We start from the raw sequence: 17518 nt of genomic DNA, 5'->3' as shown, positions 1-17518 counted from the left end.
TTTTTCGTCTCTCAAGCAGACCATGGTGGGGTGGGGGTGGGGAGCACAGTCAGTGGCAGCTAAATTTGGGAGAGAGGGGATCAGGTTCCCTCTCTGAACGCACATGATCCTGCCCCAGTTACTCGAGCTGTGTCCCCCTCTCATACTGTCCCACTCACTCAAAGACCTCATACACTCACGCAGCGATTTCAGACACTTAGACAGGCTTTATCAGCGCTTTTATTGCCACAGGTTATCTCATTGTGTCTCTCTTTGTCTGGGCTGAATCTCCACCGTCCGCTCTGGGACTTGGCTTGGCTCTACCGTCTCTGTCTCTCAACCCCTCGCCCCTATAGCACCCGGAGGGTGGGACAGACTTCTTGCTGACCCACAATGTTTCTGGTTCTTGTTGTGACGCCGGAACTAAGGGAGTTCTTGGCCAGAGCAAGGGGTGGAGCTGTCCGCCTCATCCAGGTGCGGATCCAGGACGGTGAGTAACCCAGGGGACAGTGGTTGGGTCAGGAGCCAGGGGCGGGAGGGAGGGATCTTGGCAGGACTGGAGGGATCTTGGTCAGGCAGAGTTGACATAAGATCTATATTAAATTGATAACTTTAATTATTTAACCTATTATGTGATTAAATTGTTCTAACTGTGTGTTTGTATTAGGATGTGTGTATTTGTGAAGGTGTGTGTGAGAGTTAACCCAAAAATCGAATCAAATTTTATTTGTCACATGCGCCGAATGCAACAGGTGTAGACTTTCCCGTGAAAGGCTTACTTACAGGCCCTTCCCAATGATGCAGAGTTAAAAATAGTAACTCAATAAAATACACAAGAATGAAGCTATATACAGGAAGTACCATATCACTGTGCAGAGGTACAAGGTATTTGAGGTAGATATGTACAAGGCAGGGTAAAGTGACTAGGCATCAGGATAGATAATAATAACAGTAAAAGAAAGAACAGCAGCCGCGCACGTGTGTGTGTGTGTGTGTGCGGTGTCGGTATGTGTGTGTGAGTTTGTGTGAGAGTGCCAGTGTAGTGTATGCGAGTGTATAGTATTGTGAGTGTGCACAGGTAGGGTCAATACAGATAGACGGGTAACCATTTGATTAACAATATAGCTGTCTTATGGCTTGGGGGTAGAAGCTGTCTCGGAGCCTACAGGTCCGAGAGATGATGCTCTGGTACTGTTTGCCCGATGGTAGCAGAGTAAACCGTCTTTGGCTTGGGTGGCTGAAGGCTTTGGCAATTCTTTAGGCCTTCCTCTGACACCGCCTGGTATGTTGTTTGTTGTTCTGCTGTTCAGTCCCTAAATTGTGTGTATGATGTTAATGGAGATGTCATTGAGTTGAACAAAAAACAAACATTTCACAATGTGTTGGGTAACTGTGGCCACATGTGTTTGGTCAGATGATGTCTGATGAAAGGGATTGCAAGAGAGACTGACAGCTTTACTCAACTTTGTAATGGTCGGCATGTTGTCAAGGTTTATATGATCCAGTTGAGATATGAAGTTACATTGAACTCTCATTCAGAAGGGTTATGGAAAATATGATCTGAGCCCTCATTGGACTCACTGTCTAATGATGCCCATGACAACACCTGTTGATTGCACCTCAGCACCTGAGGTGCAATCAATAAATATAACATTCATTAGACATCATGATTTGTTTTCCAATAAGAATTACCATGTAGGTAGTGCAGCTGTTCATTAGCTGTGTGAAAGGCATTCATTCTATGTGCCAGACTGTGCATGTGTGAAACAGACCATGAGGCAACAGGACATTTCATGATGTACATCTGGGATGTTTACATTTTGTTTGGGACATCTTGTCTGGGCCTACTGACACTCTATCTGGGCCATTTGTCATATTGTAGTCATCTGAGACTTTCTGACTGATATGGATGTGGTGTCTGGCTCTTTTTTGGGTTGTCTCTGGGTAGTTTAAGGGCTGTGTCTAGACTCTGATGTCTGGGCTTGTTTCCAGGAGGCCTATGGGCCAACAGTCAGGCAAGGATTTTTTATTTATTTTTATTTCCCCTTTATTTAACTAGGCAAGTCAGTTAAGAACAAATTCTTATTTACAATGACGGCCAAACCCGTCATTGTAAATAAGTGTGTGCCGCCCTATGGGACTCCCAATCACGGCCGGATGTAATACAGCCTGGAATCCAACCAGAGACTGTAGTGACGCCTCTTGCACTGAAATGCAGTGCCTTAGACCGCTGCCCACTCAGGAGCCCAGTATGCAAGAGGGGTACAGTGACACTGTCTTAAAAGTTTTTCTGGACAGTTTTTTATATCCTGTTTGAGGTCTCCTGTCTGTCTGCTGCTTTTTGGGGCTGTTACTGGGTTATTGTGCTTTTTGGGGCTGTCACTTGGCTATTGGGCTTTTTGGGTCTGTCACTGGGCTATTGGGCTTTTTGGGGCTGTCACTGGGCTATTGGGCTTTTTGGGGCTGTCACTGGGCTATTGGGCTTTTTGGGGCTGTCACTGGGCTATTGGGCTTTTTGGGGCTGTCACTGGGCTATTGGGCTTTTTGGGGCTATCACTGGGCTATTGGGCTCTTTGGGGCTGTCACTGGGCTATTGGGCTTTTTGGGGCTGTCACTGGGCTATTGGGCTCTTTGGGGCTGTCACTGGGCTATTGGGCTCTTTGGGGCTGTCACTGGGCTATTGGGCTCTTTGGGGCTGTTACTGGGCTATTGGGCTTTTTGGGGCTGTCACTGGGCTATTGGGCTCTTTGGGGCTGTCACTGGGCTATTGGGCTTTTTGGGGCTGTCACTGGGCTATTGGGCTCTTTGGGGCTGTCACTGGGCTATTGGGCTTTTTGGGGCTGTCACTGGGTTATTGGGCTCTTTGGGGCTGTCACTGGGCTATTGGGCTCTTTGGGGCTGTCACTGGGCTATTGGGCTTTTTGGGGCTATCACTGGGCTATTGGGCTTTTTGGGGCTGTCACTGGGCTATTAGGCTCTTTGGGGCTGTTACTGGGCTATTGGGCTCTTTGGGGCTGTCACTGGGTTATTGGGCTTTTTGGGGCTGTCACTGGGCTATTAAGCTCTTTGGGGCTGTCACTGGGCTATTGGGCTCTTTGGGGCTGTCACTGGGCTATTGGGCTCTTTGGGGCTGTCACTGGGCTATTAGGCTCTTTGGGGCTGTCACTGGGCTATTAGGCTCTTTGGGGCTGTTACTGGGCTATTAGGCTCTTTGGGGCTGTCACTGGGCTATTAAGCTCTTTGGGGCTGTCACTGGGTTATTAGGCTCTTTGGGGCTGTCACTGGGCTATTGGGCTCTTTGGGGCTGTCACTGGGCTATTGGGCTCTTTGGGGCTGTCACTGGGCTATTGGGCTCTTTGGGGCTGTCACTGGGCTATTAGGCTCTTTGGGGCTGTCACTGGGCTATTAGGCTCTTTGGGGCTGTTACTGGGCTATTAAGCTCTTTGGGGCTGTTACTGGGCTATTGGGCTTTTTGGGGCTGTTACTGGGCTATTGGGCTTTTTGGGGCTGTCACTGGGCTAATCGGCTGATAGGCATACATGGAGTGGTAGGTACCATGTTGTATCCCGGTGTTCACTCATATTTTTATGCCGATGTTGAAAGAGAATATCTTACATTGTCGTCACCCTGTGCGCTGGCTAAGTATGTCATTTGTGTTTCTGTTATTTCATTGACTGGTTTCATAGGTCACATGTTCTCTCAGTAGTCTGGTATCCTTAGCAGTGTTGTGTTCGAGACCACCTAAAGCGAGACCGATTCAAGACCAAGACCAGAGCAAATCAAGTCCGAGTCAAGACCAAGACCGGAGGGGGCCGAGACCGAGTCAAGACCGAGATGGGGAGGGGGACAAGGGGTCCAAGACCGAGTGAAGACCGAGACCAGAAAAATGCGAGCCCAATTCAAGACCAGGATTGTAATTTTGTCAAATCATCACCATAATAAGAGTAAAAAATGTCCAGTATTTATGTGTTCATATTTCAGAACAATGTATGGATTCTTCAGAAAAATGCATGCTGAGGGAAAATTACTAACCCAAACACAGTGGGGAACAATGGGCCTTCTGTGCCTTCAGAGAAGGGCTAACACGGAACCCAAACCGGCTGCGCGTGTGCGCCATCGTGCATACATTTATTTTGTCCCCCCACACCAAACTCGATCACGACACGGGACAGATCGAAAAGCATTAAACATTTATGGCAATTTAGCTAGCTAGCTTGCACTTGCTAGCTAATTTGTCCTATTTAGCTAGCTTGCTGTTACTAGATAATTTGTCCTGGGATATAAACATTTAGTTGTTATTTTACCTGAAATGCACAACGTCCTCTACTCCGCCAATTAATCCACACAGAAAACCGTTCAACCGAATCGTTTCTAGTCATCTCTCCTCCTTCCAGGCTTTTTCTTCTCTTGACTTTATATTGCGATTGGCAACTTTCATAAATTAGGTGCATTACCACCACCGACCTCGTTCGTCTTTCAGTCACCCACGTGGTTATAACCAATGAGGAGATGCCACGTGGGTACCTGCTTCCATAAACCAATGAGTAGATGGGAGAGGCAGGACTTGCAGCGCGATCTGCGTCACAAATAGAACTGACTTCTATTTTAGCCCTTGGCAACGCAGACGCTCGTTGACGCGAGTGAGTAGTGTGGGTGCAACAATTGAATAATTTAGATTTCTAAATGTATTTTATTTTGCAATGCGCGCGCACGCGACGCGAGCGGTGTAGTCCGCTTGTAAGGTTTTTAAAAAAAAATATTATTCGATTATTATTTTCAATGGTGTTCTGATTTAATCTCCTCCATTTGTGCTTGGGAAGGAAACAGTAACACTGAAGAGAAAAAAATATCCAGTCAGGATTTTTCTTTGCTGGTCTCTGGGGAGATAAATCTAGTTAGCTAAGTCAGCCATTGGCTAGGCCATCAGAAGCTACAGTAGATAAAGGTATCTTTATCTACTGTAGGTATTAGGGCACCATTTTGGAGTGACAGTGGAATCAACCAATCACATTTTGACTTAATGTGTGGGACCATTTTTACAAAAATGTACGCAAACTTCTACGTTCTTGAAGGCCAACAGGTCACTGCGCAATAGCGAGCAGTAGTTTTCCCACAGTCTACCTAGATAGTTAGCTAGCTTTTGTTGTCAGCTAGTTTGCAGCGGCTGCAGCAGGCGTTATCAAAGAGGATGTTGTTGCTAATTTGTTAGCTTCTCCCTTTTCAAGAATAACTTTCAACAAAAAGTTAAGTTTCAAATGATTATCGTGTGGTGAGTGGAACTGTAGGTTTTTTTGCAGCGCACTTGCTGTTGTTAGCCATCTCTTTGAAAATAACTTGTGTGTGAAACATTGTTGCATTTAAAGTGAAACTGACAGCATTTTAGCAACATGAATCTTATTCAAATATGTTCATATACACCCCCCAGGAAGAATATGACAAAATTTGAATAAACAACCACTTAAATGGTAATTTTCACGTTTTCATAAATTCTTAGAATGTTTGGGAATTATGTATACTAAGGCATTTGTGAAAACTCTATAGCAATATAGAGTGGGAAAGTGGCCATGCGTTTGGACAACTAATAGACACTGCAGTAAATAAAACCGAATATAAACATGTCTTGTCCAGGACCGGAGTCTACACAGACCGATGCATTATAGCCAATCAGAGCCACAGTAGGCTTTTGCCACATGGGCCTGCCATCATTTACTTTGAACTGAACTGTGTGTTCACAGGTAGTAGCAACAGCATGGCTTTAGATCATTAGAACGCATTCGCCAAAAGCCACAAAATACACCTGAATGGATTTCTGCAAATATATAAACATCTTACATTTGGGAACTTCACAGTTATATTGATCAAACAACCATGAAAAGGTAGGCTCTCTCTGCCTCAGTTATGCACATCAACAACAACATCAGCAAGATGAGCTCAAATCTAACGAAGGAACATTAGATAAACTCTCTCAAACTTTTTCAGCTAGTTGGCTGTCAAAATTGCACTGATAAACGATGGGGAACTGTAGCCTCCTCATCTTTCTGCAGCTTGCCTGCCAATACATGCTTGTCCCAACCAAGCACCCAAGCTAACTGGCTAAAGTTGGCTAGTTTGCTAGCTAGCTACATCCACACACAAATAAGAGAACACCTCACTCTGACTATTTTACTCTTGTAGCAGAGCTGGTTAGGCTGTTTACATGTTATCTGGAGCGTTCTTGACTAACTATTACCTTTTTTTGCCTATGTTTACTGACACTGGTCATATTCAGTGGGTGTTGCGCATTCGTAAATTCATCAGTATTTCTGCACTCTGGCACACTCAGACAAGAGTGCTCTGATATCGGAGTAGATAGCCAGAGTGGTAGATAGCCAGAGTGAATTTGCGAACGCAAGAGATATGCTAACTGGATAACAGTAGCTCAAGTTCTTGCTAGCTAACCAAATGACATCTGCATCTCTAGCTGTGTATAGTCACCGAAAAACTACATGAGGGGAAAAAGTCAGTTACTCACCCACTCCTCCAATGGCATGACATGACATCCTCCTAGCCAACTATCTAGCTAACGTTAGGCTCCGTGTTTTTAGCTTGCTACATAAATAGATACGCTAGCCTATTATCTACGTTATGACTGACTTGTGATCATTGCCCTTGCTATTTTGACTGTATTGACATTCCCAGCCTTAGTTACATTCGTCCGTTTTTGTCCAGAATATTGAGTCATTGAAACTGAAACAGTGCATCCCGAATGGAGGCAGCAAACAATGTACCAGGCCAGCTGTGATTTACAACCTGATAGCAATGTATTGGTGAATTATATTAATCATGCATTGAACTCCATACATCTATTCTGCCAACAATGCCTTAGTGTTGGAACATTGAGACAAATATAACCTATTTTTAAAACCTTTTATAAATTTGGTTTTGTAGCATTAACTGGGATTTTTTTTTTTTTTTTTACAGATATTAGGATTGTCTGTTTGTTTCATATCTTGTTTCAGATTGGGTGGGCCTATCAGGGCCCGGCTCCCCAGTGTCCACCCAGGCCTATCCATGTATGTACTGTATACGCCCCCTGATGCAAACAGCGCATAATGACAATTGTGCATCACAAATAGCCTAACCAACACTTCAGAATACACTTTTTCAATACCTGGTTTGCATACCCATTGTTTCCTTAGTTAGCATTTACTGGTAGATATCATAAATTGAAATGTCTTTCCTACCCTACCGGCTACTGATGTCATTCTTCTGTGAGCTGCTTCATGCCAAAACCAGTTGAGAGCTGCATACTCTTGCTGCCTGCAGATGATATTCCACTGAAACTAGGCTATGTGTGTGTCGCGCATGTGAATATATTTCACATACTTTGCGATTGTGTAGGCTACTTTGTGCATGATTTCTCTACTGTACTACATCATTGATAAGTCGTATACCTCCACTCATTGGTTATTTTAGCATGTAAATCTTGGTGAGGCAAACTCAAAAATAATTGTTTTAGATGCATGCCGGCAAAGCCACAACACTAAACAATAGGTTCATTGCACTATAAGGGTGACAAACGGTGGCCACAAACTGTTTGGGCCTACACATAAAGCTGTCCCAACAGCAGAGTCTCAACAGCAGTCCCAATAATTTACCACTGCTACACCTGGATATCAGCGGAGCCTTGTCTGACAGCGAAACAGTTCATTCAACCTCATTTACTGCATTTAAAAAAACATAGCGGATATGGCTGACTTGCTTAAACAAATGTGGTTTCTAATGACAATTGAGATGTACAAACTATGGCATAAGGAGACGACAAGTGGATAAGAGGCAATCCGTAATTTTGATTAAGACATGAGCGCGCTAGGATGGACTTGGTCAATTTAACTATATGTTCAGCACTTTTGAAATGTACTACGACAGAATTCGGAACATGGGCCTTTCTTACAGTATTCTCCCTGTACACCAAGTAAGAACCGTAGGATAAATATATTTGATTATTACATTTCTCTAAAACAAGCTATAGGCTACATGTGCACCACCAAGTAAGAATAGTAAGCTAAAGGGCAAAGGGACCAGATTATTAGGTAGAGGCACATGGGATACTAACAGCTTACTACTCAACATACACTTAGTATTACTTTCTTAGCTACAGTATACATATCTCCCTGGAATATTACATAATTTATGCAGCAGCATGCAATACATTTTTGGACTTACCTTGTTGTGCTGTGCTCACTTGAACAGGAAGGTGGCGCGGCAGTCCTTCGTGGGCAAATTTTGTCATCAAAGTCTGGCATTCAACTGGGAACTTGAGAAAAAAAACAAGGTCGAATCATGATGACGTCAGTGATCTTCAGGTCAGAGCTCTAGAAAGAGGGCCCAGGTTCCCGACTTGCAATTCCGAGTTGGATGACCATTCAAAAGTTATATTCCTATTCGGAGCAAAATTTTTTCAGAGTTCTCAGTTGGCTTGAACTGACTGAAGTCTGAGATTTCCCACTTCCAAGTTTCCAGTTGTTTTGAGCGTGGCAGAAGTCATGCTGGATTGACAGCATGGCCAATGTTAAATCTTTATCCTTTTAAGTTTGGAAAAGAGACCCTTAAACCCAGACTTGGACCAAACACCCATTCCACTGAATAGCAGGCTAGTGATTGCTTTGCAATGCTTGCAGTTAGCCACTGATTCCTTCCAAACCACTCATTATTGATTTTGCAATTTCATTTTGTAATGTTGATGTCCAATGGCCGATGAGCACTGATACGTTTTATTATTAATTTCTCTTCATTATTTATTTTCATATGACAAGGATTGAAAAGGATTTGCCAGTAGATTGTCAACTTGATTCATGATGACGACTGCTAGCTTGCTAGATAAGATTATGAAAATATGATGTTGACATGATCAGTACAATCAAATCACGGTAGATATAACGTGATTTGACGTCATTTTATCTGTGGCCAATGACCTTGAGCCTTTTTGGATGGACACTGCTAATGTAACTCTATGGTAGCACCTAAGGGGCTTGAATTTTTTAGCTCTACCCGTAGATTTTGTGGTGACTTAGTGTCCCCATGAGTGACAGAACACTGAGCCAATCCCGGTGCAACTAGAGAACATTACCAACCCCTACCCACCTGCATTTTGGAGCTGCCTTACAAACATGGTCTCTTTTTTGTTTTCTTGAGTATGTGGCTTTATTAACTAAATTATGATTACATTTTTTGATATTGTTTGCAAACTGATATGTGACACGTATTAATGCCAAAATAACATGCAAAACAAGTGGGTCTCTGCCCCGAATGATGGGTCGCCACTGCCTCTACTACACTACTTTGATAAACACCAGTAGGGATTAAGAAGTGCCCATTGAAAACAAATTGGGTATACAGCGTATACCTGCCTATACCCTCCACTACACCACTGGTCCTTTGGGTTTTACAACAAGTGCATTACTCACTACATGAGTGAGCTGGTATTACGGTTGCTGTCCTTTCAGAATCACGAACGTGTCACACACTGAAGGCCTATAGGTTTGCCACTGCCAAACATGTCTGTAATAGATTCATCTTTCAATAAGTGTATATATTTGACCTGGCGAAGCAGTTTTATGAGCTGACTGAATGGAAGAGGATAATTTAGTTTTTTTCTCCGCTGGTCTCAGGAAGAAATTATGTGTCCTCACTGTCCGAGACCGATTTAAGACCAAGTATAAATGTATCCGACACCGAGACAAGCCCGAGACACTTAATATGTGGTCTCGAGACTGGACTCGAGATCTCGAGTCCTACAACACTGGTCCTTAGTAGCTGGTCACTCAATACTATCCTCAGACAACTCTCAGCAATATGACAAAATATATATGTGTGTGGGGGGGGGGGGTATCGGTGTGGGGGTTGGTTCCACAATCTAAAATCCCCAATAGTCCGTACAAGGATAGTTAAACAAGGAAAATTCTATCTCATGGGGACATTTCCCACGTTCCCATGAGGACAAAGGGTATTTTTAGTTTAGGGTTAATTTAGGGTTAAAATAAGGGTTTAGGGTTTGGGTCAGGGGTTAGGGAAACTAGGATTTGGAATGGAAATACATTTTATGTCCCCATGAGGATAGAAGAACAAAACGTGCGTGTGTGTGACTGGCTGATGGAAAGTATGTGTCTGTGCTGATAGTTGGAATGCGTTGGGGCTCAGAATAGCAACTGCAGTGATAGATGGTCAAGAAATCCCCCTGCACCCCTCAAGGACATTGGACTTTTGGTCTATGTGTGTATGCAGGTTGAAGAATGGGCATGTGTGCACTTGCCTTCATGTTTTGATCCTCTGTTTGTGGTTGGATGTTGTTACGTTATTCTTCGTGAGTGTATGTGTGCATTCTTGTCTGTGACCTCATTTGATAGTCCTAGCAATTAGTGAAAGATTTCTAGTAAATACCACCAACGGATCACATTTTAAACACAGAAGCTCCTCTGTTGTTGTGCATGCCAAACTAAGTGACCCTGGATCATTTCGTGACACTCTTTTCAGATGTTATAAACATTATTGAGAGAGGATTTGCTAAAACTGCCATCGAGGACAGGACTGCAAGGCCACTGTCCATCAGTGACAGTTTCAACTCAATGGCTGGTCTCCATACACCAGTGAGATTAATATCCTAGATCCCGACACCTGATGAATAGTTCATTGAGGTGTTGAGGCTAATTTAAGCAAAGTGTTGACAAAAAGCACGAGAGGGGTTGAAAGATGAGCCCCAGAAGAGTGCATGAAGTGAAAGAGATGAAGGGTGTGTGTGTGTGTGTAGCTGAATAATAAAGGTTGAAGCATGGGTCAAGGTGTGTAATGAGTTGTGCTCTGTTTTTTCAGAGCAGCTGGTGCTTGGGGCGTTCAGAGAGCCGACACAGAGCTGGGACCAGGACTATGACCACTTCCTACTTCCTCTGCTGGACGACCAGGAGCCTTGCTACATCCTGTACCGCCTCGACTCCCAGAATGCCCAGGGATACGAGTGGATCTTCATCTCCTGGTCTCCTGACCAATCTCCAGTACGTGCAAGTTGCACCAGTGCAACACACATATTCTCATGTTCACAGCAAACACATTTCACTGATCCATGTCTCATTCACCCATTGATGTCCACTGCAGGTGAGACAGAAGATGCTGTACGCTGCCACCCGTGCCACAGTGAAGAAAGAGTTTGGTGGTGGTCATGTGAAGGATGAGATGTTTGGCACAGTGGAGGTACAGTAGAAGCCATTTGAAACCCCTTTGACGTCATCTTGGTTATTCTGTCTCACATGACTAATGATGAGGCTAGAACTGTTGGCTCTCAGCCTTTCCTGAATGACTGGCCTCTTATTTGCTCTCACTAGGAGGACATCTGTCTCGAGGGCTACCAGCGTCACGTGTCCTCCAGCTCTGGCCCTGCCCCACTCACAGCTGCTGAACAGGAGCTGCGGAGAATCAAAATCAACGAGGTGAGGGGACAAACATCGCCTACAGTGATGTCGTCAACCCCACAGCTTATTGCAGTCACAGTGTATGTGTACAGTTTTCACCCAGTGTCTCAGTTTCTAACGATTCGTTGTCGTTACTTTTCTAGGGAAGGGTTAAGCAGGTGAGTTATTATGACATGCATGCTTGTGTCTGTGTGACCATGTGTGTTTTCACAAACTGAGGACAGAACGGTGAATTTCCCCGTTAGTTAAGATAAAGAGGCTCACACATTCCCCTTAAATAATGACCATGCTTTTTACAGTCACCCTGCATGATTGGCAACTGGGATACAGAAAACTGCTAATCCTAGTATACTAAAAACCACCAGCCCAAATAATGGAATGTATCAACTTTAACAATGATTGTAAACCAAATTCAAGATTAACATTATTTGAGGGGAATTAATAACTCTAGCCTCCTCTTTGGAGAGGGAGAGGGAGAGAGAGGTGGAGAGTGAGGGGGAGAGAGAAAGAGAGTGAGGGAGAGGGAGAGAGAGGGGGGAGAGAGAGAGGGGGAGAGAAAGATAGTGGAGAGAGAGAGAGAGAGAGAGGGAGAGAGATAGGGGGAGACAGGGAGAGAGAGATAGAGGGAGAGAGATAGAGGGAGAGAGATAGGGGGAGACAGGGAGAGAGGGAGAGAGAGATAGGGGGAGAGGGGGAGACAGGGAGAGAGAGAGAGAGGTGGAGAGAGAGAGAGAGGGAGAGAGAGAGAGAGAGAGAGAGGCAGAGGGAGAGAGAGAGCCTTACACACCCATGTGTTGTGTAGGTATGTGAACACTACCGTCTTTTATTCTGTGTCTGACCTTGGTCACCCTGCATTATCATTCAAGCAATGACGTGGGTGTCTCATTTAGTGTGTATGCTGACCCCTGCAGGTGAAAACAGAGACCAGTGTGGAGAGTAAGCACCAAACACTGCAGGGCCTTGCTTTCCCACTGCAGGAGGAAGCCAAACAGGCTCTACAACAACTCGCACAGAAAAGCATCAACTACATACAGCTGGTGAGCCATATAGAAATGCCATTAGCCAACCAAATACAAATATTGATATCTCTAGCGGCCACATTCTCACCATGACTGACCAATGTATTCTGACCCAAAGCACACTGACTGAGCCATACACAGTCATCTCAGTGGTAGATGTGTTATATTTGTGTGTTGCAGAAGTTGGACACAGAGAAAGAGACTATAGAGCTGGTCCATTCCGACCCGACAGAGACCAGTGAGCTGCCTTGCAGGGTTCCCACGGATACGCCCAGATATCACTTCTTCCTCTATAAACACTCTCATGAAGGGGACTACTTGGAATCTGTTGGTCAGTCTGAGCTCATACATCCATATAGATAGCATCAGAGTTATCCTCAGTGAACAAGTTTCACATAGATACCAAACATGGATACTATAGGATTGTTCTATCACACATTCAACAGTCAGTCCTCTGGAGACTGTAACAGAGTTATACATTTTGGCCCCTCAGAGGGATGAAGGGCTGATTAGTGCTTGGGCATTGTCCTTTTGTGCTTTTGTTGTCCTGGACCATTTGACATGCAACTCCAGGTGACAGAGAGCACATCAATGAGGGCCAATCCTACAGCCGGTCCAATCTCCTATTAGAATGCAAAAATATATCTCGGTTGTTCCATGTCATTTCTGCAAGCCATGACACCCACCATCTCAGATTGTTCTGAAATCTTTTCTGTAGTTAGAAACAGATATGATTAGCATTACTGCAACATTATTTTGTTGAAATATAATTTGTTCTTTGAGAAATGAAGGTAATTGATTGCACCCAAATTGGCCATTTTAATTTCTAAGATTCATATCATATTCAATAAATATAGTACCTAACATCTGATTTGGACCCAACTTTTTTCTAACAATGAGTAAGACATGAGGAATACAAATAAATTGACAAAAGCCATCCATAGACCCACCACACCCCATCAAAATCCCATCCCAACAATTAAACTCAGCAAAAAAAGAAACGTCCCTTTTTCAAGACCCTGTCTTTCAAAGCTAATTCGTAAAAATCCAAATAACTTCACAGATCTTCATTGTAAAGGGTTTTAACACTGTTTCCCATGCTCGTTCAATGAACCATATACAATTCACGAACATGCATCTGTGGAATGGTCGTTAAGACACTGACAGCTTACAGATGGTAGGCAATTATGGCCACAGTTATGAAAACTTAGGACACTAAAGAGGCCTTTCTACTGACTCTGAAAAACACCAAAAGAAAGATGCCCAGGGTCCCTGCTCATCTGCGTGAATGTGCCTTAGGCATGCTGCAAGGAGGCATGAGGACTGCAGATGTGGCCAGGGCAATAAATTGCAATGTCTGTACTGTGAGACGCCTGAGACAGGACGGACAGCTGATCGTCCTCGCAGTGGCAGACCACGTGTAACAACACCTGCACAGGATTGGTACATCTGAACATCACACCTGCAGGACAGGTAAAGGATGGCAACAACAACTGCCCGAGTTACACCAGGAATGCACAATCCCTCCATCAGTGCTCAGACTGTGCGCAATAGGCTGGCAGAGGCTGGACTGAGGACTTGTAGGCCTGTTGTAAGGCAGGTCCTCACCAGACATCACCGGCAACAATGTTGCCTATGAGCACAAACCCACAGTCGTTGGACCAGACAGGACTGGCAAAAAGTGCTCTTCACTGACGAGTCGCGGTTTTGTCTCACCAGGGGTGATGGTCGGATTTGCGTTTATCGTCGAAGGAATGAGCGTTACACCGAGGCCTGTACTCTGGAGCGGGATCGATTTGGAGGTGGAGGGTCCGTCATGGTCTGGGGTGGCGTGTCACAGCATCATCGGACTGAGCTTGTTGTCATTGCAGGCAATCTCAATGCTGTGCATTACAGGGAAGACATCCTCCTCCCTCATGTGGTACCCTTCCTGCAGGCTCATCCTGACATGACCCTCCAGCATGACAATGCCACCAGCCATACTGCTCATTCTGTGCGTGATTTCCTGCAAGACAGGAATGTCAGTGTTCTGCCATGGCCAGCGAAGAGCCCGGATCTCAATCCCATTGAGCACATCTGGGACCTGTTGGATTGGAGGGTGAGGGCTAGGGACATTCCCCCCAGAAATGTCCGGGAACTTGCAGGTGCCTTGGTGGAAGAGTAGGGTAACATCTCACAGCAATAACTGGCAAATCTGGTGCAGTCCATGAGGAGGAGATGCACTGCAGTACTTAATGCAGCCGGTGGCCACACCAGATACTGACTGTAACTTTTGATTTTGACCCCCCCTTTGTTCAGGGACACATTATTACATTTCTGTTAGTCACATGTCTGTGAAACTTGTTCAGTTTATGTCTCAGTTGTTGAATTTTGTTATGTTCAGACAAATATTTACACATGTTAAGTTTGCTGAAAATAAACGCAGTTGACATGAGAGGACATTTCTTTTTTTGCTGAGTTTAGTATATAGTATCAGTTCTATATGTCTGACAAGTAGTATGCAGCTGCGGCTTGGAGTACTGTTTTTCCATCCTTTGTAATGTATTCTCAGTGAATTTTGTGATGCTTTGTTTTCCCTGTTTAGAGAAATTAGACATTGACAGGTGTATGTCCCATCATACATCCTGATATTGCCAGGTTCTGACCACTAGGTGGTGCTGTTCCTGCAATTAGGTATTAAAGGGATAGTTCACCCAAATTACAAAATTACATATTGGGTTCCTTACCCTGTAAGCAGTCTATAGACAAGGTATGACAGCAACCTATGTTTTTGGTTTTGTTTACCTTGTGTGAATGTCCTTATCTATCAGTGTATCATTTTTTTTTTTGTGGATCCCAGGAAGAATAGATGCAAAAGCTAATGGGGATCCAAACTTTTTAGTATTTGTGGCACAAATCCAACGCAAGTGAATGGTATCTATAATAGCATTTTTATTCGCTTCATGTCCAAACAATCTATAAGTAACATCATTGAGTTACTTTAGGATGATTTGGAAATGTGTGAAAATTATAATATATGTGACATCTTGCACTGAATTTGTGACACAAATGCAAAAAAATGTAGCATTTGAAACCAGGGGTTAGAACCCAAATTATTTTTCTATCATTTCGTTCTGAGCAGAACAATTGGGTGTCAACTCTCTTTCTTGTGCTTTTTGAGGTGGAACGACCCATCTTTTCTTTGCCTTCTTTCTCTTCCTCTCAGTGTTCATCTACTCCATGCCAGGGTACAGCTGTAGCATTAAGGAGCGGATGCTGTACTCCAGTTGTAAGAGTCGACTGCTGGATGAGGTGGAGAAGGATTACCATCTGGAGGTTGCCAAGAAGGTAATCAGTTGAAATGCACATGTTGTATACACAATATGGTCTTTGAGTTTTTACAATACTGCTCTGGTGTCTGTGTGGAAGTGTGCATTTACTCGGTGTTATTATGTCTGTTTACAGATGGAGATTGACAGTGGGGATGAGTTGACAGAGGAGTTCCTGTATGATGAGGTCCATCCTAAGCAGCAGGCCTTCAAGCAGGCCTTCGCCAAGCCTCGTGGCCCAGCAGGGAAGAGAGGCAACAAGCGTCTCATCAAGGGCCCAGCGACTAGGGAGAGCAGGCCGGAAAGCTAGAGAGAGGGACAGAGCTTGGTCGTCTCGGCATCCCTTCCCTGAGTCCTCCTCCTGTTGCCACGCCCTCTGGCTGCTTGTTTGGCCACGAAGAAGGAAAAGGAGAAGAACATGGAGGGATTTCTGTCATTTTTATTTTCCCCTGCCTTTGCTTGTGTTTTAACAATGTGTCAATAATGTACGTGCTATTCGTGAACATCAGCTATAGCAGTGGTTCCCAAACTGTGGGGGAGCGAAAGGTAAGCATGGGAAAGAAGAGGGGTCGGCAGGGGGAACTCACTCCGGCTTTCAACTTACTCTAAACTTACTCTGCAATTTCGATATTGGGTAGTGCATCAGCAGTTTTCAGACCTTTCAGAGCGATTTACTGTATACCTTGTTAGAAATGCTTAGATCAACTAGGCCATGTCAGCAAAGTTTTTTTTATCTAGGTTTTTTTAGCCCGTTGATTTTGTTGTAATGTTTTGAATCACTCAGATATCACATGAACACACATAAGAAATGGCAGAATGTGTAGAATTGCAGGAAATTTGTTTTAAAATGGCAACACTTTCTCTGCACCCCATAACAAAATGTATAGAATTATGGGAAATAAGCTTTAAACCAACAAAATTTCATGAACATTGCTTGTGCCCTTAGAAGTAGATGTGGCTTGCTTGTGCGTGGGGGAGGGGGGGATGTTCCCCAGTAAAAAAGTTTGGAAAACCCTAAACTATAGGATAAAACTAAGGATTTCACTTGATTTTTCTCAATGTCTTTCCGTGTCACTCTTAAACACAACATCCTACACATACACACAGATGGACTGACAGAAATTAAAGACCAATGGGTTGTCTTACAGATACCTCAGCCAAGTTTCTCTATTGCTAATGTCACATACAGGAGAATCCTGTCTTTCTAATGTATTGTCCATACCTTGCCTGTTGCTACTAAATGTTTTGTATCAAACACGTTTTTATAAACAGATGATACTAATGAGAGGAATTCCAAATAAAATATAGTTTTTATTTTCTGTATGTTGTGTCATAAAAAAAACACAGCACAAATTGCATTATAGCTTCTTGTTACATCTAGGGCCACGCCGAGGGGACAGGGATGACACGTCTCTAGCAGTGTTCCGACAAGACTATTGCAGGCCACAGCACTAGTCCGGCCTGTTGAGGCAGCGAATGGCCTCCTATAACATAAGCACAGGCGATCAACATGTGTAGGCCGTCATGCATAATTACCACAGAGCAGATTCCCTGTTATTACGAATTCCTTCTTAATTGAATTTAGTTAGTAAAGGCAACTCAAACATCTATATATCACATGATGACATATTGACCGATTACACATGACACGTGTTGGTTGTTAACGTTACATCCTTGTTCTTCACTGGTCCTGGGGACACGCAGTTCCAGTTCAGTACTAACACACCTGATTCAATTAGTAAGCCTTAGGTAAGACCAGGCAGGAAGAAGA

General features: G+C 44.0%; 1 protein-coding gene across 2 annotated transcripts; it reads left to right on the top strand.

Annotated features, from left to right (window-relative positions):
• Positions 1 to 144: 144 nt before the first annotated feature.
• Positions 145 to 17061, top strand: LOC106582800 (twinfilin-2). 2 transcript variants are annotated; one of them, XM_014166237.3, is made up of 9 exons: positions 145 to 469; positions 10828 to 11006; positions 11107 to 11202; positions 11334 to 11438; positions 11564 to 11578; positions 12332 to 12457; positions 12620 to 12770; positions 15645 to 15766; positions 15884 to 17061. In XM_014166237.3, the coding sequence occupies exons 1-9, from the start codon at positions 373 to 375 to the stop codon at positions 16055 to 16057; spliced, it is 1065 nt and encodes a 354-aa protein (XP_014021712.1). In that variant the 5' UTR covers positions 145 to 372; the 3' UTR covers positions 16058 to 17061. The 2 variants fall into 2 exon arrangements, with proteins under 2 accessions (XP_014021712.1, XP_014021713.1); XM_014166238.3 differs by lacking the exon at positions 11564 to 11578.
• The last annotated feature ends 457 nt before the right edge of the window (positions 17062 to 17518 follow it).

The sequence above is a fragment of the Salmo salar genome, chromosome 22 (genome assembly GCF_965601325.2).
Source record: "Salmo salar chromosome 22, fSalSal1, whole genome shotgun sequence".
Taxonomy (NCBI): Eukaryota; Metazoa; Chordata; class Actinopteri; order Salmoniformes; family Salmonidae; genus Salmo; species Salmo salar.
The sequence above is the reverse complement of the archived record's forward strand: the minus strand, read 5'-3'. Positions and strand labels throughout refer to the sequence as shown.

Excerpts from the sequence above, each read along its gene's own strand:
- LOC106582800 (XM_014166237.3), top strand. The coding sequence starts at position 373 with ATGTTTCTGGTTCTTGTTGTGACGCCGGAACTAAGGGAGTTCTTGGCC. Across the intron at positions 11,007-11,106 it reads GGTCTCCTGACCAATCTCCA|GTGAGACAGAAGATGCTGTA; the intron begins GTACGTGCAAGT and ends TGTCCACTGCAG. Across the intron at positions 11,203-11,333 it reads AGATGTTTGGCACAGTGGAG|GAGGACATCTGTCTCGAGGG; the intron begins GTACAGTAGAAG and ends TGCTCTCACTAG.